Source organism: Anastrepha ludens, chromosome 3, assembly GCF_028408465.1.
Source record: "Anastrepha ludens isolate Willacy chromosome 3, idAnaLude1.1, whole genome shotgun sequence".
Taxonomy (NCBI): domain Eukaryota; kingdom Metazoa; phylum Arthropoda; class Insecta; order Diptera; family Tephritidae; genus Anastrepha; species Anastrepha ludens.
The window spans coordinates 66,697,312-66,720,791 of record NC_071499.1 but is presented as its reverse complement, the minus strand read 5'-3'; the positions used below and the strand labels follow the sequence as shown (position 1 = coordinate 66,720,791).

The 23,480-nt window shown below is 35.4% G+C and overlaps 2 protein-coding genes across 7 annotated transcripts in view; both read right to left on the bottom strand.

Moving 5' to 3' along the window:
• Positions 1–4,817: 4,817 nt before the first annotated feature.
• Positions 4,818–6,731, bottom strand: LOC128856522 (uncharacterized). The gene is made up of 2 exons (XM_054091824.1): positions 5,522–6,731; positions 4,818–5,461 (listed from the first exon to the last, which is right to left on the bottom strand). The coding sequence occupies exons 1-2, from the start codon at positions 5,638–5,640 to the stop codon at positions 5,107–5,109; spliced, it is 474 nt and encodes a 157-aa protein (XP_053947799.1). The 5' UTR covers positions 5,641–6,731; the 3' UTR covers positions 4,818–5,106.
• A 1,508-nt stretch (positions 6,732–8,239) lies between these two features.
• Positions 8,240–23,480, bottom strand: part of LOC128858145 (alpha-actinin, sarcomeric) — a 34,114-nt gene continuing 18,873 nt past the window's right edge. For 4 of the 6 annotated variants that reach the window (XM_054094154.1, XM_054094152.1, XM_054094155.1 and 1 more), the window contains exons 3-10: positions 18,413–18,829; positions 17,727–17,880; positions 17,259–17,407; positions 14,844–14,936; positions 14,433–14,783; positions 14,183–14,361; positions 9,586–10,720; positions 8,240–9,508 (exon numbers count right to left, since the gene is read on the bottom strand). In XM_054094154.1, coding sequence (XP_053950129.1) covers positions 9,350–9,508; positions 9,586–10,720; positions 14,183–14,361; positions 14,433–14,783; positions 14,844–14,936; positions 17,259–17,407; positions 17,727–17,880; positions 18,413–18,829 — 2,637 coding nt within the window. In that variant the 3' untranslated portion in view covers positions 8,240–9,349. Of the gene's footprint in view, positions 9,509–9,585; positions 10,721–14,182; positions 14,362–14,432; positions 14,784–14,843; positions 14,937–15,340; positions 15,427–17,258; positions 17,408–17,726; positions 17,881–18,412; positions 18,830–23,480 lie in introns of all 6 variants that reach the window. The other 2 variants (XM_054094156.1, XM_054094157.1) reach the window with 2 other exon arrangements.

Genomic DNA, 23,480 nt, shown 5'->3' with positions numbered 1-23,480 from the left:
CTTTACAGCATATAATTAAAAACAATATTTTTCAAGATATTACAACAGTAATTAGTAATTGAGATTTACCGGAAAAATTGCGTTAGCTGTTGCGTCATCCGGCATTGCCGCTACTCTTTTGGAAAGAGTCTTTTGGAAAGAGGCCGAACCACACACTCTACAATGAAGCACCCGCTGAAAATCGCCACCGATGATGATAACAGCGTCTGTAGTGTTTCTAGACAGAGCAATACAGGAAAATTGATGCGTGCCTGCTCATTAATAGTCTGGGACGAAGCTACCATGTCAAACAAGACGTCTGTGGAAGCACTGGATAGGACAATGCGCGATTTACGCAACAAAAATGCACCTATGGGTGGATGTACAATTCTGTTCTCAGGAGATTTCCGTCAAATCCTACCAGTTGTGACTCGAGGAACACGTGCTGACGAAATAAATGCTTCGCTAAAAAGATCCCACCTTTAGTCGTATGTCAATAAATTAGAGCTTAAAACTAATATGAGGATTTCGTCATCTTCACGTGAGAACAGGCTATTTCCAGAGATGCTGCTAAAAGTTGGCAATGGAGAATTAACACAAAGTGAGGGAAGGATTAACCTAGAAAACCTTTGTGTTTTGATAGACAACATCCAAGAGTTAGTCAACAATGTCTATCCAGACATTGATAACATAAGTTACAATATAAGACAATATCTTGGTTTAAAGAAAGAGCTATTGTGTCACCAACTAACGAACAAGTAGATAAAGTAAATAACTTGATTATTTCAAAGATTGATGCGCCGACGAAAATATACTATACTACTCGGTCGATACTGTTCTCGATTTGGAAGAAGCTGTTCATTTTCCTACAGAATTTCTAAATTCTTTGAAACCGTCTGGACTCCCTCCTCACAAAATGGAGCTGAAAATAGGTTGTCCTGTTATTTTAATATATTAAGAAATCTAAGTCCACCTAAACTTTGCAATGGCACGCGTTTGCTGGTAAAATCACTGAAAACTTTCATAATAGAATGCACAATACTCACAGGATGTGGTACCGGAGAAGATGTATTGATTCCCCGAATCCCTCTGATACCATCGGATCTACCATTCCAATTTAAACGCTTACAATTTCCGGTAAAGACATCTTTTGCAATGACCATTAATAAATCTCAGGGTCAAACCTTCAACGTTGCAGGCTTAGATTTGAGTGTTGACTGTTTTTCACATGGCCAACTGAATGTCGCTCTTTCAAGAGTAACCTCTAGAGAAAACATGTTTGTATTGTCTAATGACAAGAAGGCTATGAACGTTGTATATAAAGACATTCTGTAATATAGTAATTGTTGTAAAAATAAAATAAATACATATGTAAAAATGCAAAAAGTTAATATGCAAAAATGTAGGGTATGAATTTAGATATCCCAAAGATAGCAGGAAATCTTCATGCTATAAAGAAAGGGGAATTGTTTTACTCCAAATTTAACGCGTGCGGGCCACGGGCAATAATGAATAAGCCAAAACTACTGGATCGATTTTAATCATTTTTTCAGTGAGTGACATAGGGTATATATGGTATTTTATACCCGTGCGAAGCTGGGCGGGTTGCTAGTATATATATAATTGGCTCGTACACCCTTTTTTGGGTGTTTGGCCGAGCTTCTCCTCCTATTTGTGGTGTGCGTTTTGATGTTGTTCCACAAATGGAGGGACCTACAGTTTCAAGCCGACTCCGAACGGCAGATATTTTTATGAGGAGCTTTTTCATGGCAGAAATACACTCGTAGGTTTGCCATTGCCTGCCGAGGGGCGACCGCTATTAGAAAAATGTTTTTATTAATTTTGCTTTCACCGAGATTCGAACCAACGTTCACTCTGTGAATTCTGAATGGTAATCACGCACCAACCCATTCGGCTACGGCGGCCGCCATGTAAAATTTGCTTTTTGAATCGGCAATTTTTAAGCACATTTTCGATTGTTTGGGCTCCAATATCGTGAATGACAACTTCGATTAAAGCATCAATCGTCTCTGAATGGTTCGCATAGCATTTGTCCTTAACGGCTCCCCACAAAAAATAGTCGGGTTTAAATCACAGCTCCGAGGCGGCCAATTGATATGGGAATTCAAAAACGGTAGCCAAAAGTTCGAATGGAACTTTGGCAGTGTGACAAGTTGCACCGTCCTGTTGAAACCAAATGTCGTCCATGTCATCCTCTTCAATTTTTGGAAACAAAAACTCGTTGAGCATGTCACGGTAACGCTCGCCATTTACTGTAACCGCGGAAGAAGAAGAAGACACACCACTTTGGAAATAGGTTTTCAATATTTCCCAATTTTGTTCAAGCGTATATCGTCCCATTTCGTAAATGTCAAACCTTTAAGTAAATTATGAACACATTTGACATGTCATTTGCATTACTATTCTCAAAAAAATGGGTGGTTCAAAAAGCAAACGCTATATGGCCCACCCTGTATTTGTGGTGCCCGTTGGAAGTTAGTGGCCAAAAAATTGCATCACATTGAAAAAAACGTGGAAAAATTTCACAAATCAGAGCTTGTTATTGAAAATTCCTTTTGAACATCAATCGTTCAATCTTAGAGTTATATACATTCATAACGCACATACACGGCCCTTCTTAAGACCATATTGAAATAAAAAATCGGTTGAAAATCGGGTTAGTTATGTATTTTTACATCATCAAAAAAACCATAAATCGGTTTTTTAACAATAAACAAAAAATTTGAGGGTGTTTTGAATTTTCTAAACACAGTTTTGTGTTGTACTCGTCTTGATCTAAAACGTACACTATATCACTTGGAGAGTTCTTTCGATCTTTTGTATCTTGTAGCACCGTGTAATTTGTTAAAATGGCTTTTATGTTAAGGAGACCTTGTTTGTTGCCATATTTTTCTTGCGCCTTTCTCTATGAGTTTGCTTCTTATGAAGATACCGCTGTTTGAGCTTCTTTGTATATGACGGCTCATATGAGCAACCTCGGTTTTTAGAGCAACTTTTTTGCCAATTATCGAAATGGAATTGAATCCAATTTTTACAGCTGTTGAAAAGCTGGCAGTTTTGGGGCATATTTTCGAATTTGTCATTTACTATAGTTATCACTGGCGAATGGTCAGAAGAAAGATCCAGGCAGGATTTGCAGGTTATCTGCAGGTACGATAGACTTTTGATGACACAAAAATCAAGGAGTACAGGAATCTCTTTTGGGTCTGAAGGCCAGTAAGTTGGTCCTGCTGTTGAGAAAACTTTTAAGTTCAATGATGTCGTTGCGTTGTGCAATTCGCGTCCATTTCTTATCGAAAGCCGAGAAGCCGTATTGTTCCCATTATAGCATACTTCATGACTACGCCAGGCCCCATGTTGCACCAGTCGTCAAAACCGCACTCCGAGAGATCGATTGGGAGGTTCTTCAGGATCCTCCGGACCTTACACCGACAGATTGCCATTTTTTCCGCACCCTGTCAATATATAATTGATTAACTTATTGATATAATTATTGTTTTTGCTTAAATAAAAGTCTCCTGTAAAACCGCTACGAATTTATTAACCAACCTAATACAATTTCAGCTACATATTTTACGATACGACATCCTTTTTTGCAATACTTCAAAACTAACTCACGCTGGGTGATGTGTGAGTGACGGCATATTTGCATATATTTCTGAAATTGACAAGGTTGCGGAACTTGACAATTTTATTTAAAAGATTTGATATAATTTTACCTCGCGCCAGAAGTTTATGGTATTCTTTAAGTAATTTAAATTTTTTGTTATGAATATCGAGTTTAATTTAAATAATTTAAAATTTATTATATATTATATTTATGTAATGTGATTTAGATCTCAGAGCAGAAATTACTAGAGGTCATAATGCCTGGTTGAAATTTAGATCTAAAGTTTTTGCGTATTACAGGTGTTTGTATATTCCATTTTTTTCAGCTTCAACAATTTTGTTCTTATGTTATAGAATCCGTGAACCGGTCATTGTTGAATGCTGTTGCTGTTGTGGCCTTTTCGCCCACACTGTTTTCACAAAAATTTTCTTGGAGCTTAACAATGGATTCATGATTGATTTCGAAACTCTTGTACAGGGTTTCGATTAGATTTTCAACTTCAGAAGTTTTGCTCCAATTGTCTTTATCGTAGCATAATTTGCTTGCATTCAGCTCTTTAATTATTTTGATGTTAGAAAAGCTTGTTGTAGAGGGGGAGAGGTGGCAGTATTCGGTTGCGTAGCTGTAATTTTGTTGATAAGGCTTTTGTTTGGTGACCGCCAAATGAGTTGATGCGTGACTACCATTCGTAAGCGCACAGATTCGAAAGCTCGGGCATGAAACACGAATTAATAGAAAATGTTTCTTCTAAAAACAGTCGAACCTTGGCAGATAGTGCCAAAACTCCGAATGTATTTCTGCCATAAAAAAGCTCCTCATAAATACCATCAGCCAATCGAAGTCGGCTTAAAACTGTGGCCCCTATTATGAGTTAGATTCGATCTACGATAATCGTTGGTTGTCGAAGATCGAAAATCGAATGTCAATTTGGTATTATGAGCGGTACAACCCTGTCGAAATTTTCGTTGAATACCGAATTTAGAGTCGAATGCAATTTTGCTTTCGATTGTGTTGCGTATTGTGGGTAAACTTGTTAAAATGTAAGTTGTTTGCGATTATTAGTGGTTTTATATTAACCAAATAATAAATATAGACTAATTTTGTTAATTTCATGCAGGTCGAAAGTCGTGAGTACCAAACAGCAATTAGAAAGGCTAGTTTCATTAATGGAAGAGAATCCACAATTCGCAAAAGGGATTTGCACCAAAGTTCAAGCAGCAAAAAAATGGCAGGAATTTACAACGGAGCTGAATTGCTTGGGACCACCAGTTAGAACGGCAGCAAAATGGATTAAGGTTAACAATGGTTTTTTTTTTTTTGTGATGTTTATAGAAGTACATTTTTATTTTCTCTTGGCAGGTATGGGCTGAAATACGAAGAAGAACTGAAATACATATTTTTTTCGAATGACGAATAATTGAATAAAGAAAATTTATAACAAAAATAAAACAGAAACTGTGGCGTAAAGGTTTATATTTAATACTTTTTAGATTTTTCTATAATATTCTAAGAATTTCATTTCTTATGCTGTATTTGCTATAAAAATGTGCTTTTCTTTGTTGCAGATCAGCCTCTGTACTACTAAATTGTATCCATCTTTGGCAAATATAATTTTCCACGACATCTATTATTTCCGATAGCACAACAGACACAGTGGGTTGAGCAAGTCCTAGCATACCTTCATTACCAATACTCAATTGGTACGATCCTTGAGCATAAAATCGCAGAACTGTGGCTAGCTTTAAAATATTTGGAATGGATTTGGCTCGAGTGCACTGCTGCAACTGGTTTTCTGTACTGGACAGTAGGTTCATAAACGCCTCTTTATATAATCTAAAGTTCTTTAAAAATCTGTAAGGAAATTTCTGTAATATTAAGTACGTCAACACATTTTGAAAATTCTAAACTTACTCAGTGGAAGCCATTTCTAGGGGGTTGGATGCGCCCCTCAACTGTTTTCTAGTTTTAGCTAGTTCCGCTAATCTTTCATCGTCCGATAAATCGTCGAACCACAACTCCGTTGTACTCATTTTCACAAAAAATACTTTTTTTAACTTTTAAAAATGTTGTTAGCAAAGAATTTCAACACAATCGGTTTTTCTTTTACTTTGATTTGCTGTATCAGCTGAGAAAAAATTATCTATTGTAAATACGTCGAGCGATCGAAATTCACAATAGTCCTATTCTTCAACGAATGAGCACCATAATACCAAATGAAAATTCGTTCGATCAGCCCTTTCGACTACAGTCGAAGATCGAATGTTGCTCATAATAAGGGTCTGTGTTCCATTTGTGGAAAAACATCAAGACGCACACAAATAGAAGGATATTTTTTGCTCTTTTCCTTGATAATTTTTTATAGTCATGATTTTAATTCAGGACATTGGTTTCAATCTCTCATTATCACATAAAATGCACTTTGTTTTTTTTAATTTGTTCCCACATCCTTCCTCTTTGCCACACAAAATATACCTGAATGTTTGCTTGTATGCCCGCTATTTTTGTATGCCCTAATCGGCCACAGCTGCGGATTCCGTAGCCGAATGGGTTGGTGCGTGACTATCATTCGGAATTCAGAGAGAATGTACGTTCGAATCTCGGTGAAACACCAAAATTACAAATAACTCCTCGAAAAACTAAAATTAATGGAAGCGCTTTCGTGACAATGACTTTTGACTTTGACAGCGACCAATGGCTTTTAAAAAATCGAAAAAATCAACTTTGGGGGGCCCACTTGGAAAATCTTGACTCATATATGTTTAAGTACTTCAATAAGTATTGCTCGCAGGAAAGAAAAAAGAATTTTCAAACTAAATTTCTGTTTTCAAGAATACAACTATGTAAACCACAACAACTCTATTTAACCACCCCACACCAAATGTGCGCCAGCATAACCACAGCATTACTTACTTTTCGTCTTCCATTCCGATTGGGTAGTGAAAGTTTTCCGTTGCATTTGTTTTGCAACAGATTATCCAATTTTCGCTTCTAAGTAATTCGCGAATTAAGCCATAACCTTAACCGTAGTATTAACTATAACGAAATTTATGTCATCAATTATTGGTGCAATAGCCATAAGCAGCTAATATTTACTTAAATTATCACTTATTTGAGCATTTCGAAGTGCAGAAACTAAAGTTGTTATATTTTCTTTAGTTTCTGCACTTCGAAATGCACAAATAAGTGAAAGTGTATGTAAATACCAGCTGCTTATGGCTATGGCACCAATAATTGATGACATATGTAGATATCGTTATGATTAATACTACGGTTAAGGTTTACACGTTATGGTGTGTCACATCTACTTTGAGCTTTAAGTATCACATTGTGGTTAGTACAATATCACACCGGTCCTAATTTGCTGTTTGCCCCCATTTAATTGTTGTTGTAGTAGCCTTACCACCTGAAATCTTTCCCGGGCAGACATGCATTAAATCTAATTACGTTGCAATTACCAAACGTTTTGCCATAGGCTTTTATTGATGGAATATCCAGTAGAGTATCAAATGCCTTGGTGGGCGTAGAGAGCAGCATTCATGCATATATAGATGCTGCCCTTTGTCCCCTTCCAGTTTGCACCATCTTTCCTAATAGTGGCCCTGTAGAAGAGGATAGGTACAATCAGTGTACTAAGAGCGGTTTTAAAACCCCATCATTTAAATGTAGCCGTTTCGCAAGCACATAAGGGGTTAGGGATAGTCAGAATATTCAAAAAATTTGATTTTTTTTTGCATTTTCTTAAAGTATAATATCTTAAAAATATTGTGTGAATCCGACAAATACTTTCGAGTTATTCAACAATTAACAAGGGGCGCTCGGGAGCGTTCGAGAGCAAGTAACAAAACTTTAAATGCGTTTTTCTCAAAACTATGTTTTTTGAACTGGTGATCACTGTAACATAAAAGCCGCTTGGTATAGATTTCAATAAAATGTATACTGCTTTTGAAAAACATAAAAAAATCGTGCCTTATCAAGGATTTTTTTTTAATTTCGATTTTTTTTAACAATTAATTGTCGGTTTTTTTTCTCGAAAATCTGAAGAGTATTTTCTGAGGCCGCCGTATTGTTAATTTTGAAAAAAAAAGCTTCGATCAGGCACAAGATCATCTATTAATAAAACTAGTTTCGCTTGTCCGATTGATTTTATATGAATCTCCAAGGACTTTCGATGATCACCGCAAGGGACTTCTGGAAAAACTGGCTCCACCCAAACAGCGATAACTTTTACAATTATTATTTTTTTTTTTGGAAATTTTGCTGAATGTTTTTCATTTTGTAAAATAAAGCAATTGAATAGCATAAAAAAAATGATTGAAAATCATCATTTTTTCGGCCCTCTGACTACCCCTAACTTCATAAGGCAATGAAAGCTTTTCTAGAGTTTAAGTCTAGAACAATTTTGAGATACTTTATCTCGGTAGCAAGAGCAAGTCCCTTTTGCGAAGGGATCTTAAAAGCGGGTATTTTATATTTGTTTGTAAATAACATCATTTCGCCCTTTGTTGGATTAACATTCAGACCATTCTAGCTGGGTCAGATATCATATCATAGTTCGCCCTGCTGTTTCACCAAGTGTTTTTATCCAGGCCCTGCAATAGTAGGCCCACAAATATTTAGGTTTAATTGGAATGATATGAGAATTAAAAATATTTTTATTTTTTAATTTGTAAAGAAATGATATCGCCAATCTCAATATACAGTTTATTTTAAATCAATATAATTCCAGTCCCACCCACTTTCGTACCCAAAACAGAACAAAAACAGAACAAGAACGGAATTCTAAATTGTTTGTCTCTTAAATGTGATTATTTTAAGCTCCGAAATGTATGTATAGCTGTTGGGATTGTTTTAATATACAAAAGTATATTTTTCTTGACTTTAATAGATGTTATAAGTGTACTTCATTTAGATATCATCTGAACATTCTAGAATCCTTACAAATTATTATATAATGTCCTCTCTTCTCTTTTTCAATCATTGTAACATACACTAAGTTTATATAATAATTATATAAAACGTATTTAGAAATTAAATAAAGAGTTATGAAATCATTATAAATAATCTCAAAATAAATATTAAATTAATATAACAAAAGTTAAAAAAAAAAATAAATATATAATATTATTCGCCCCAGATATGTATTAGTGAACCGAATATTTGTATTCTGGCCTATAGAACTAACAATATTATTCATTTTTCTTTCATTATTTTATTTTTCTTCCAATCGTCTACTTAATTCGCATTGACCTTTTGTTTACAGTCCAAGCTTTACGCATATTTTATTCGGTCTAAAAATTATATTCAGGGAATATAATCACGATTAAAAATTTCAAGATCTCAAAATACAGGATGACAATGGCAAGCAGTTTTGGGCGAGTGTACGTATACATGCGTTTGATTTTGCGGAGTTATCATAGTGCCCTTATTACCCCAGATATGTTTACATGTACTCCGATATGTGCAACAAATGTTTGCATTATTGAATTGATCTATGAAAACCGATGTGATGGTAATTCGTAATGATAGTTTAAAGAATTTATGTCAGAATTTTTATACTCCAGAAATGTATCGAAATTTTATGAATTTAAATATTCGAAAAACACTGCAGGAACCCTCTGCTAGTTTCATCGTTTTCATGGCATCGTAGTTTTTCAAATGGTATCTATATCAATTCAATGTATTCCTATTGTGAATTATTGACTTTATTCGATGTTTCCGTTATTGTTGGCAATGCTCCTTTTACAAGTCAGTCTCGCCATAGAGAGCGGTGCTGAAGGACATGTAATCAAGAGCTCCAGGCACTCCGTTAGGACCTTTGTATGGTGGCATTCTCTGGATGCAGTATTCCGCTTGATCTGGAGGAAGTTCTCGTCGGAGCTCATCCGGCAATATATATGGCTATATGGTAATATTAAAAATAAACCAGTTCAATAAATGATTATATAATAAAGCAGGTATTTCTTTGTCTCCCTTACCTTATCGGCTGCGAGAATTCTGAACGAATCAATCACTTGTTCGGCGGTATCAGTATCGGTGCTTTCGCGAGTCATGAAATCAAGGAAGGCATCGAAATGCACATAACCAGTTGAGTTGGGGTCGACAACAGCTAAAATTCTTTGGAAGTCCATCTCCCCTTGTCTGTCTTTTCCGATTGAATAACCCAAAGAGACAAGACACGACTTAAATTCTTCAGGAGTTAATCGTCCCGTACGATTCTTATCGAAGTGATTGAAACTGGACCGGAACTCATTCAATTGTTCTTGGCTAATTCCCTTAGAGTCACGTGTTAGAATTTGATTTTCAACCTCATTAATATTACGATTGATGGAAGTCAACAGTTGTTCCCAGCCAACGCGTAATGTTTCCATTGTGTAATTTGTATAACGATTTTCGAAAATCATAGATTCTTGCACGGCCTGGTGAATCTTCTCTAATTCTTCAATGTTAGGCTTGTAAGCATATACCGCCTGTTCGTACTCTTTGAGGCGATGCAATTGATCTTCAAGCGAACCTTGTAGACCCATTCCAATGGCAGTAACAGCATCCATCTGTCGCTCAATCCATGGTCCCACAATATTGGCCTTTTCAGCGAACTGCCTGCGCAACATTTCATTATTTTGTTGTTTACGTAGCTCATTTGCAAGCGTTTGATCACGTTGTGGCACCAATTGACGAACGTCACTCCATTTCCTCGTCATGTCATTGGCAGTGAGTGTTGTGTATGGATTTTCCAAACCACCAGGGATTTGGTGTTGCTTAACAATCGACTCTACCTCACGTACTAAATTGACAATCAAGTTGAATTCCTTATCAGCCTCACCCAATGTGGCCTTAAATTGATCATGAGCCTGTATGAGACCTTGTATCTCCTCCATTGTATGTACAATGAACATGTCAACTAAATCTTCGCGAGTGCCATCCAACCAGTTGTTGAATGGAGCAGCCCTCTTAGCGAACTCCAGATGCAATATATCAATTTTCTCTAAAATACGTTCAGCCTCGTCCAAGGCTGTTCGACGACGCTGAGTGAGCGCACCCAAGCGATCCCATTGATCACAGATACGTTGACAGCGAGAATTAACCGATATACAATCGTGATATTCGAGAGTGCTGTAAAAAAAGGAAAGTCAGTCAGTAAAATATGTGTATTTAATATTATTTTATATGCCATATATGTACATATGTATGTAAGTTAAAGATTGCAGTTTAAAAGCAATAATTACACTATACGACAAAATCAAACTTGTTTTCCAAAATAAAAAATGTTCCGCCAATGGATTCCGTCGCGTACAAGCGAAGATTTTTTGACCATTGCACGTTAGCGACGGCGAATATCGTAGGCGATTGAACAATAAGCTGTATGAGCTTTACGACGACATAGACATAGTGTAGCGAATAAAGATCCAACGGCTGGATCATGTCGTCCGCTCCAACTCTGAAAGTATTCGATGCGGTACCGGTGGTAGCAGAAGAAGAGGAAGGTCTCTTCTGCGTTGGAAAGATCAGGTGGAGAAAGACTTGGCTTCACTTGGTGTTTCCAACTGGCGCCGGTTAGCACGAGAAAGAAACAAGTGGCGCGCTTTGTAAAGCTCGGCCAAAATCGTATAGGCGGTTATCGTGCCAATCAAGAAGAAGAATATACGCGATTTGAAAAGGTCGCATCTGATTTTATTTTAGGAGAACGGGTCAGAGTTCACTTTATTTCGCACATTCTTATGGTAAATCGGCATAGGAAACTATATTATTCTTATATTTCAGACAGATGATGTGTGCTGCAGTTCTATGTAAAAACATTTTTTTTTTATTTTCGAAGATTTTAACCCTCTAGCTCCTCAATATATAGGCCTTTTTCTTGTAGCAAAAGGCAAAAAATATTCATAACGGAGGGATATAACGGGTTAACATGTGTAACAAAAATATTTGCCATTTGGGCTTTAACACATCAAGGCTCAAAATTCGAATAAAACGTCAAAAATAAGTCGAAACAGAAATGTGTTATGCTCCAACTTGGAGCTCTAGGAATTGATGATGATGAGAAAATGCGTTTAGGGTTCATTTCGTTAGAGTATATTGAAAAAATTGTTTTGGTAGAATTACAGTACATGCATATGTTTATATAGGCGAATCTATTTAAGGTACAACATTATTCGAGCAACAACATTTTTTTCCATTTTTTAAATTGGAACTGCCAAGGGAAAGAGAATAGACGAATAGAATCAATGAAAAATAGATAAAATTAGTTTGCGCGCATTCTAAAACATAACAACAACTTTCCATCAAGCCGTTTTACTGACATTTCAAAATTAAAAGCGAGTTGAAGAACAACTATTCTTTTCCCACCACCTTCTATGGATACGCCCTGGGTTAGGATTAGTATAATTAAGGGTATATCTTTAATGTATCAACTCTTAAGCCGCATAAAGAAAATAGTATCTTTAGCCATATGCGTCTGGCTGTGTGACTGTACATATGTATACATATTAATTCAAATACTAATTCTCAATTTTAAAGATATAACTATGGAATTTTGCGACACACTTCTTTATCGGCTGAACTCGTACCATAATACGTGAAAATTGTTCCCACGACAGTCGGTTCTAGGTCTATAGCAAGCACCCATTTCGAAAAACCACTAAAGTAATGGTGCGAAGTGTGCATGGACGGCACGGAAATGTCGATATCTGAACTAAAATTCAAGATTCGACATATGTATCATTGATGAAATTGCGAAAATATAATTGATAATTTCGTCGGAATTGGCAACATAACGAGAGGATTTCGGGTATTGTCGCCAATACATAACCAGCATGCCTACGCCTTTTGTTACCATCATAACAACAAAACAGCCCCAAAACAGCAACAAAAGCTTACTTTATTCAAAAACTTTCTAAGTAACTTTATCTCTCCAATAACAGGTTTTATTGGTGAATGTATTGCGCCAACGAGAGATGATTAACGATTTTTTATGGCTGGAATTGGATGGTATTGATCTGGGCAACGTTTATTTTCAACAAGACGGCGCTACGTGCCACACAAGCAACGAAACCATTGATCATTTACGAGAAAAGTTTCCGGACCGTGTTATCTCTAAAAAATAGCATTTTTCTTTCAATATCAAAATAACACCTCTGTTTGGAAAACCCTATATATAAAGGGTCTTTCAAAGGTGACGCCTAAATGTGAATTCCTCGACGGTATCTTTTTATGCCATTTTTTGACATTTTTCAAATAGACAGATGTAGAATTTTAACCAACAACGAGAATTGAAGCCAATAGATTATTCCCAACGCAGACATTTCTTGAATTGGATCTTTAACCATGATGCTGTTTTTTCGCGTAAAATCATCTTTAAATCATCTGATGGAGCTCTTTTCACATTAGATAGATTTGTCAACAAACAAATCTTCGAATCTTGGGTGACGAAAACCTTTGAGTAATTTCAGAAAAATCATTAATCAAAAAAAGACAAACGGTTAAGCAGATATACAGACACAATTGAGAGATATTTCTGTTGATTATACACACACAAACTATAGTGTCGATATGTACAGGGTGGGCCATATAGCGTTTGCTTTTTGAACCACCTATTTTTTTGAGAATGGTAACACAAATGACATGTCAAATGTGTTCATAATTTACTTCAAGGTTTGACATTTACGAAATGGGACGCTATACGCTTGAACAAAATTGGGAAATATTGAAAACCTATTTCCAATGTGGTGGGTCTTCTTCTTCTTTTCTGATTTTCACATCGGTGGCTACGTCAGTAAGTAAAATTGTCGGATTTGGTGCGGTTTTTGGTCTGACCATTTTTTTTTCGAAAATGAGCGAGGAGCCGCGGTTACACTAAATGGCGAACGTTACCGTGACATGCTCAACGAGTTTTTCCAAAAATTGAAGAGGATGACATGGACGACATTTGGTTTCAACAGGACGGGCAACTTGTCACACTGCCAAAGTTACATTCGAACTTTTGGCTACCGTTTTTTAAAAACCGAATAATCAGCCGAAAATCCGATATCAATTGGCCGCCTCAGAGCTGTGATTTAAGCTCGTTGGACTATTTTTTGTGGGGAGCCGTTAAGGACAAATGCTATGCGAACCATCCAGAGACGATTGATGCTTTAAAACACGAAATCGAAGTTGCCATTCATGATATTGGAGCCCAAACAATCGAAAATTTGCTTAAAAATTGGGTTGATCGAATGGCCTACTGTAAAGCCAGTCGTGGCAGTCATATGAACAATATTATATTTCATTCATAAATGACAATGTTCAATCTTCAAAATAAAAAAAAAAGTTTGAAAAAATATTGATCAGTTTTTTTTTATAGCCGATTCAAAAAGCAAATTTTACATGGCCCACCCTATATAATTCTTGGGCAATCTCGCTATTCATTTAGGGTGTGCAAAGTAGTAACAAATTGAGAGGATCTAAAACATATTAAATATTTATTTGCTCGTAGGCAACACATAACTTGAAATAAAATAGTGATCCCTTGATGTGTCGCTTTATATCGGGTGTTTTTTTTAGCTGCAGGAGATTCTATTAATTAAATCTTTGAAAACTTACTTCAACTCCTGAGCAATTGCAGCGATTTGTTCGACGCGATCTTGGTGAGCGGCTAAATCAGACTCAAAAGCTTCGTGCTTCTTTTTGAGAGCTTTCAATTCGTTCAATTTGCATTGACGGAAGTCTTGAGACTGCAACATCTCTTCCTTGCCGCGTGTCCAATCCTCATGAGCATCAGCCTTTGAAAATGTAAAAAATATTTATTAAAAAAATATTTGTTTATGATTGTTTGAAAAACTATTAGGTTTACCTTGTGCTTGAATTTTTGCGCCAAATGTTCCAGGCGTTCCAAGCGCATCGTTTCAGCTAGAAGCCATTCTTCGAATGCCTTCTCCGCTAATTCCAAACCTTTCCAAGCATTTGAAATATCACCGACAGTCTTGCCCTCGGTTGGCAGATATGCCGGACGGTTGGATAAGCGGAGTTTCGTTTGCAAGGTATTGAAGTTAGTTTCGAGTTTTGCTTTTTGCTCAACACGTGGCGGCTTATGCCCTCGACGATAAGTTCGGTATTCCTCCAACTTCTTTTGTACACCGGCCAATGAATTGTCTGCCTGGCGGGAGTTTAACCATGGCATTGTGCGGCGTATCCATTCCAAAAGCTACCAGAATTAAAATTATTATTTAAAAAGTCGCAAAGATTTCTAATAAAAATTACTCACATCGCTTGCGAGACGTTCATACTCCTCCATAAGACGCTCATTTTCCTGGTTCACCTTAAGCACTTTGCAAATGCGGTTAGCGGCTGTCTCCGCCTGACAATAAATAAAATATTTAACAATTAACAATTTTTTTAAATCAAGTAAACATTTCGTATTAGAATGAACGCTTTATAACGTAATTTAGAAGAAAATTTAGTAGTAGCAAAACAAAGCGATTAAAAAGGGATTGTAATGTAATGGCTTACATACAAATACCACTATTAGCTTCACAAGTATGCAAATACAAATACTTTTATGTGGATAACACCATTCCATTGAATGTTTTTTTTTTAATTCATTGAAAGTTTTTTTTTTGTTTTTTTTTGTTTATGAGAAAAGAAAATTTCATTATTTAAAGTGTCTGAGTTTATATGCGCATAGAATTTATTTTTATTGTTTTAAAGTGTTATCCACATAGAAATAGGAATAGTGGCTAACATTTTGTGATGAACACCGACCTTTTGAGCGCCACTAAAGCAATGATAGTACGATGACACGTACGTCATGACTGCTCGTTCGTCTGGCAGCGCAGTATTCTGCAAGTCTGTTAGGATGTAAGTAAAGAGAAAGCAACAAACAAAACACAAGTTAGTATTTTTTAAAAAATCAAGCAGCCTTGGATTTGTTTAATTAAATTTATTATTAAAGTCGTAAATGAAAATCATCAAAGCAGTACTTCGTATTTGCTAATCCTGAAAGCTTAGTAAAAACAACGCAAAAACCTCATGCAGCAGATTGTTAAAAAAAATGTGTGCGCACGTGCCAAAAAATTCAAGAAGAAACGTTCAGGCAACAGGTAACAGGGATGAAGCGATGATCGATGGTTTCGGATCAAGACCGTAACTATACATACAAACTTTCGAAAGCCATTGTAAATTTGCCTCAGCTGTGTATACACATATGTATGTACTTATGTATGTATGTGTTTGGAGGAGAACAATTCTTGATAGTAAATACATTTTGTTCTGTTCATATTAACAGAGAACATCTAAAGCATATATGTAAGGTGCATTCCCGGGCCCCGAAACAGATGAAGTTGTTCCAGCGAAAATAGAGATTAACTCTACAGTTGGAGCTGTGCACTCATCAAAAATGTAAGCTGAAGTTGTTACGTAGTTACAACAACTTAGGAATTCACCACAAAAAAAAACAACTGTTTACGATCTGAGTCCCATTTAAACAAATTTCTTTTCTGTGCTTTTTTTTTAATTTTAGTGTAGGACCAACTTCTCTCTATTAGGCGTTTTTTAATCTGAATTATTAAGAATGCAAGAATATGAAAACTCAAAAATCAGATTTAACTTATCTTGATGAGGACTACATTATGACAAATAGACATATTGTGCATATAAGGGATTTTTGAAAACTAATCTGACTTTAGCCGGTTTTGCTTTTAAGCAATAAATTACGATTTTGCATAGAAAAATTTAATATTTGGGTACATATTTTACATTATCTATAAAGTATGGAAATTTAAAAGTAAAATTTAAGCTTATTTTGATTGAGACTTCTTTGGGATAAATGCAGTACATATATTTGGCGTTGATGACAACAACAACTTATCTCAATCACTAAATAAATCATCATCTTTCGTAGAAAATTTTCATATTAGTATACAAATTTTATTAAAACGAACTACTAAGCTAAGGCTTCAAAGTTTTAGGAGCTGAAATTTTGCACTAGAACTGTGCAATTTATTGTTTAACACTTAGAGAGGGCTTAGGTTATTTTGTGAAAAGTGCACAGAAAAGTTTTACAAATCATTCAGTCTCTTTCCTACGTATCGACATACATACATAAATACATATAAAGCAAATTTTATTAGAATAAGACATTTCTTGACCCGTTACTGTTTTATGAATAACTGTTGTTTAATTTGCCTTTTGGAAAAGTAAATGTTTGTTTGGTTCTTTTTGGCGGTACAATAAATTAAATATTTTGAAATTATTTATGTGAAAAGACATTTCAAATCTGTAGCGCCGCCGATAAATCGCATTTTTGATTTTGATTGTAAGGATATTCAATTCAGTAAATTTTCATAAACTTTACACATTTTTGGAGTCAACATTTAATTAAATAACGGCACAAATTGATTAAAGCAACGCCACAACAAAAAAAAAACGAAAAGAAATAGTTAAAGTGTGAATAAGTATTTAAACAAAACGCAATTAAATCATTTTTAGAGCATTTAGAGCGAGTAGGGTTTAGCGCGCAGCATATTATGCAAAATAAAAACTTTGTGTTTTCCACTAATCGAACTAGAGCGCCTAATTTCTGTTTAGATAAAGTTCTATTTATGCATAAAGGTCGCATTTTCCAAAAAACAAACTGTAAAAGAATAAAATGAATAAGTGTATTGATGTGAAGTTTAGTCACATTGTAATTCGGGACGTAGGTGTATTGTCTTGTGGGTTCGGGTACATGCGTCACATTTCCAACCTGTTGGGCTCCCTGGAAGGCATGATAGTAACAGGACACGTATGTCATAATAGCGCGTTCATCCGGCTTTGGAGTGTTGATCAAATCTAGTAGATATTTTTTTCATGGTTGTTGAGAATTCATAAAAAATAAAAACCAATTCAAATTTGGGCATCGTATTTTACAGCAACATATGAGCATTGAAATACTAAATTCTTATATGTATATAAGTGTATTACATACACATACATACATACACACATAATGTAAGTACACGAGTCGATATGTATATGAAGCACCTTAAATGGAGAGCCGCATATACTATAATCTGGTATACTCACATATATATATGTATGTAAGTATGTGCATGTACGCACATACATCTATCAATAAAAAATAATAATATTTTGAAGGCAATCCACTCACCATCTGGATCCAACATCCTTGGAATATCAAGATATTTCTCAGCAACATCAAAGGCAGTGTTGAGATTTTCCAATGGATTGTCTTTGGAGAGTTTGGAATAATCAATCAAGTCGGGCCTATGTCGGTGAATCAAGGCGCAGAAAGCTAAACCGTCCTATAAAATAGAATAGATTTAAATGCATGATTATTTATTGCGTTAAAACCTTCTAAAGTATTATGCAAGGTGGCGCAAAACTAATCATCCAGTGTTGTTTTTGAATAACTTTTTTACTAAATAAAAACATATTTTGAGTGATGGAAATCTTTATTTTGACCTTTACTTGTTACGTTCCATTGCTTGTCTGGTTGTTTGTCAAATATGATTGACACGATTCGTACACCATTTGGAAAAATTATAAATCTTCCGTAGGGTGTGCGCCACCTTGTTTTTTTTGCCAAGTTTGCAGGAAGAGTGGCACAATTAAAAAAAAAACTAAAATATACGGAAAAACCTTTTAAAATTTTGAATTAACTATAGCGCCCACTACGTAAAATTAAAAACAGTTTTTTGTCTAACGAGATCGTGTTGATAGATACCGTTATTTCTTACACAGCCAACTTCTGCATTCGTATCTCAAAACAACATTTTTTTTAGATTATGACACTCTTCCGGCAAACAAGCGATATACATATATATTGATTCTTACCTTGAATGAAAGATGGAAGTTTTGAACATTGACATTCTTGTATGGAGCCGTTTTGCGTTGGCACCACAACAACAAGCCTTCTTTAGCGGTCATCTCTTCAACGGAAATATCCTGAATAGCAAAACGCAAAATGATGGTCCAAATCATGCCAAGCGTCATCTTTAGATTGCCATCTACGATTTCCTCAGCGCCAATCGATACCAAATGCACACCTTTCGATGCAATGAAATCCAGCGCTTTGTTTACATTAGCGATCTTGTGGAAGCGCATCTTGCCACGATCAGGTTTTGGTAAGGTCTCACCCGAAATCACTTCAAGCAACAACATTAACTTCAGCCCATTGCGAAAGTCCTCCTCAATATTATCGATAGCTGTTCCGGCTTTTCTCAGATGACTATTACACCAGGCAGTAAATGTCTATGCATACAAATATATAAAAAAAAAATATTGAAGTAATTTATTCATCTTGATATTGATATACATTTACATAAGTATGTATTGTGTGTATAAGTGCAAGTATAAATACAAAAAAGTTCATATTTCTTATCAGCAATGCTATGGTCACAAGCAATAACCGCCCAAGTGGACTTAAAAACGAATTGCGAATTAAAATATGTATTTTTTTAGTCAAACTGGATGATAAGTCAAACTAAGAAAAGTTTTTTCTAATAGCGGTCGCCCCTCGGCAGGCAATGGTAAACCTCCGAGTGTATTTCTGTTATGTAAAAGCTCCTCATAAAAAACATTTGCCGTTCGGAGTGGCTTAAAACTGTAGGTTCTCTGTTTATGGAACAACATCAAGACGCATGCCACAAATAAGAGAAGGAGCTCAGCCAAATACCTAACAGAATTGTATTAATTTAATTAATTTTTTATATCGTATTTATAGCTCCGTTTATGAAGCAAATAATTTGAAAAAATTGTTATTAAAATGATTTTATTAAAATTATCAAGTTTTGTTGGTCATGTATCCAAAAAATTTGCAAGGAAGGGGAAAGTGAGAGAGCAAAATGACATTTAATTTTGAGAGGAAATTGTAAGTTTTTACTAGAAACGTTTTTACTCGTAAGAATTTGCAAGTGAGAAAAGCAGCTGATCGCAAGTAAATATAAACACGAATTCCAATTTGCGAATTGCGTCAAAGTTCTAAATTTAAATAAAAATTGCGCTTAAAATGGAGAATGTAAGTAAATATATTTTAGATAATTTTTATAACTATCGTAGGTATGCTGACAGGCCACAATTTGCTAGCGGCGCACGCATACAAGATAGGAATTACAAACAATGATAGCTGCAGATTCTGCAATAAACTGGAAGAGAGGGAAACGCTAGAACATCTTTTATGTTCTTGCCCTGCGTTAGCTAGAAGAGATAAATATGCTGAGGAGCTTTACAATATGAAAGGTTAGAATGTCTCTCGGGGATAGAGCTTCAAAGTTTACTTAGATTCGCAAAAGACGCAGACGTATTACAGGATGCCTACTACAAAGAAACGTAAAAGTCTAGCTCCATCTGGTAACATTAAGGACCAATAGGACCGTTTGATGGCTTTCAGCCAGCCAGTTCAACCTAACCTAACCTAACCTACAAAGTTGATTTGAAGTTATATTAATTAGAAACCGGCCAGTGATACAGAACCTTCTTATAGATACTTCTAAGCCACGGTCTCCGAAAATACAAATCGGTTTCCGAAATACAAATCGAAAGCATTGAAAGTATCTTTTGTGTTTTATGCTTGCACTTCTTGGTTATTAACTAATTTGGCAATATACCCTAGGATCAAAAAGTACCGGGAATGTTTAATTTAAACGCACCGCGCATTGCCAAGCCATAGTGCACCATGAGTACCTTCCATCGGGCCAGACAGTCAATAAAGAATATTATCTATCCGTATTGGAGCGTTTGAGAGATGCTGTACGCCGCAAACGGCCGAAAATGTGAGCAAACAATTCTTGGATTCGGTGATTGTCACAATAATGTTCTTCATCTGACAGCGATGATGAAATGGAACAAATTATTGTGGACAAAATGAGATCGTGTGATTCTGAAGCTCGTTATTTTGCACTTTATTTGTGTTATTTTTTTCTTTTAATTTAATACGAGAGGTAGTTCAAGTGAAAAAATTTTTAATTTTTGTACTTTTTTTGATATTTTTCCTTTGAGAGCGAGTTATCGGAAAATAAGTTACTGGCAAATTACTGGATATTTTTTACATAAACAGACCCTGCAATACATAAAATCCCTGACTTGCTATCGAAACATGGTTTTTTTTTCAGAACAGAAATGATTAACCCTCTGTTAGGCACTCAGGTCTGGCCAGACTGGCTTTTTCATTTTTAACATATTTCTGGATTGAATTTAACATATTTCTTTTAGCTACCGACTTGAGCTTCAAGATAGCTTCCTAAAATGTAATTTTCTATCGATATGGATATAACCTTTAAAAAAGAATCCTCGAACAGGAGCAAAAAAAGGCCAAACTTGGGAGCACAACCGAAGGTTTTAAATAAGGTATCCAACGGAGCGTTAATAAAAAGCTTTCGACTCCTGTTGAATATAGAAATAAATTCACCACTTTATATGAATGATTTTCGACTTAAGCGGTTATTAAATGCGCCTACAGAATTGATGGTCGCCTGAGATTAAATTATAAGTATATTCAATCAAAGCCTGGCACGACATCGACTCAACTCCCGAGAACCAGCCAACAGCCACAGTCGCGTCAAGCCATCAAATATAAACATTGATATGCAGTTATTCTGAGTAAGAAAAGCGTCGGTTGAAAACAGAAAACAGAAATCAGAAACCTGTTTCTGCAAATACGGCATCTAAGAATGCTGGAGTAAACGTGCATGCACATCTAACATACATACCTACTAACTGCTTGCACACCATACATACATGCATACACACGACCATCTGACGTGAGTTGGAGCTAATCAATTCAATGCAGGCCAAACATAGTTACAGCTATACATAAATAAAGTATGCATTTTGTATGCAATAAAAATTCTATAAAAATTTAGTATTACGCTGCAGATTTATATATGCACATACAAACGTACGTACATATTTGATTTAATGAAATTTTAACATTATCAGTCGCCTGCTCAGCACATAAAATATTTTAATTAATTTTAATTAAATGTAATATTTTAAGACCTACAGCCGATGTTTGAATAAAAAGCATCTTATAACATTGGCGAATGTCAATTATTTAATTTAGAGCAAATATATACTCGTATTTATGAGCGAGTTAATCTCAATTAGGAGGTCCATAGAATCAGTAGTTTGCGATCTTACGACTTTGGGAGAAGGCATTGGATTTTGTCGAGGCTTGGAAAAACTATGCCCTGGCAGTACAGTCAAACCATTATTTATGAGATATCTAAGTGCATATCTCACTGTTCTATTTCAGTATTCTTTAATTGTCCCAATCGGGTTAAGGATCGACATACCATAGGTGGGAATAGTGTTGCACGTAGTGCGCGAAACTCACACCCATCTGGCAGCAGACTTAGTCATTTCCACATGCAAATACGTGTTTCTCTATTCGGTTTCATACATAATTGTAGCGACTCATTGCCGTAGAATGCCAACAACCTTAGTAATCTCGCACACCCGCTCTTAACACTCGGCCATTGTCATGCTATTAATTTTATCGATCATTTGCGGTATAAATACCTTTCAAATCACCACACAATATTCGATTTTTTTAAACTAGAAAACTTATTTTTACTTTCTGTTCTCAATGCCTGGCCACTCTCAGACTTGTATAAATATTTATAATGAAAAATCGCGCCAGAAATGGTTCAAAAAAAAGTGTTGCATCCAGTGTTCAACCAAACATGTGTACATATGTATGTATGAACCGTACGAGTACATATACATACATATTGTAGAGTCGAAAATCGGAAATAATGTATTAAATATATGTAAGTGGTGTATCGAATATATGACTGCACTTGTATGTATGTACTTGTGTGACAGTAACCAGAAAAATGCCTTTGGTAAATGTCCAACTAAAAGATTATTTATAGCAACTCTTATGAAACCATTTCATCCCGAATAAGAATGTTTCACAGTGCGATTTTTTGAGTATGGATTTATTATATTTAAAAACAAGTACGAGTATATAAATAGTCTAAATTCGCCTGCTGTGTACGTTTAAATTTCTACTAAGTCGTACCATGCCTACTTTCCATTTTTCTGATATCCTTCCCTACGCAAAATTTGAGCAACTTTGCTTTATTAATTATATATTTTTACATTTTTATAAACTTATAGTGGTGAAAACTTTGGATTTTGAGTAAAATTAAAGATAATGCGAATAATTTGTAGTTTTTGAAATCGTCTTTTACAGACAGTCTACTGCGAAGAAAAAAAATATATACATATTAGGGCGGGTCGGTTTAAAAATCGCTCATTGCTCTGTGAAAATCGTATTCTAGGGATCAAAATAAGAAACTTGGGGGACATCAGAATTCGTTTCTTATTTTGATCCCTAGAATATGATTTTCACAGAGCAATGGGCGATTTTTTTGCCTCCCCACTAAAGACACTTAAAGTTCGACTCAAATTGGGGGACATCAGAATTCGTTTTAGGGGTATGGTTCCTTCGGCAAAGTTTCTTATTTTGATCCCTAGAATATGATTTTCACAGAGCAATGGGCGATTTTTTTGCCTCCCCACAAATCGACCCGGCCTAATACATATATAGCTGAGTAGTGAGTCGAGCGCCTTTTTTGTTTTTTGACCACCAGACAGTGGGAAAGTTATATTTCTTCGCAGTAGACTTTCTGTAAAAAAGATTTCAAAAATAACAAATTCGTATCATCTTCCATTTCTATCAAAATCCGAAGTTTTCACCACACCCAATTCCCATGTAACGATAAGTTTCAAAAATGTAAAAAATACAATATTTATATATATACATATATAGTATGCGCTTAGGTCTTAAATTAATTTAGGCTCGAAAATATTGGCATACAATTTTTTTTTTTTTTTTGAACAGCTACCAAATATGAAGGTAAATTAATAAGTCCCTCAAAATAAGAACAGCCATGGC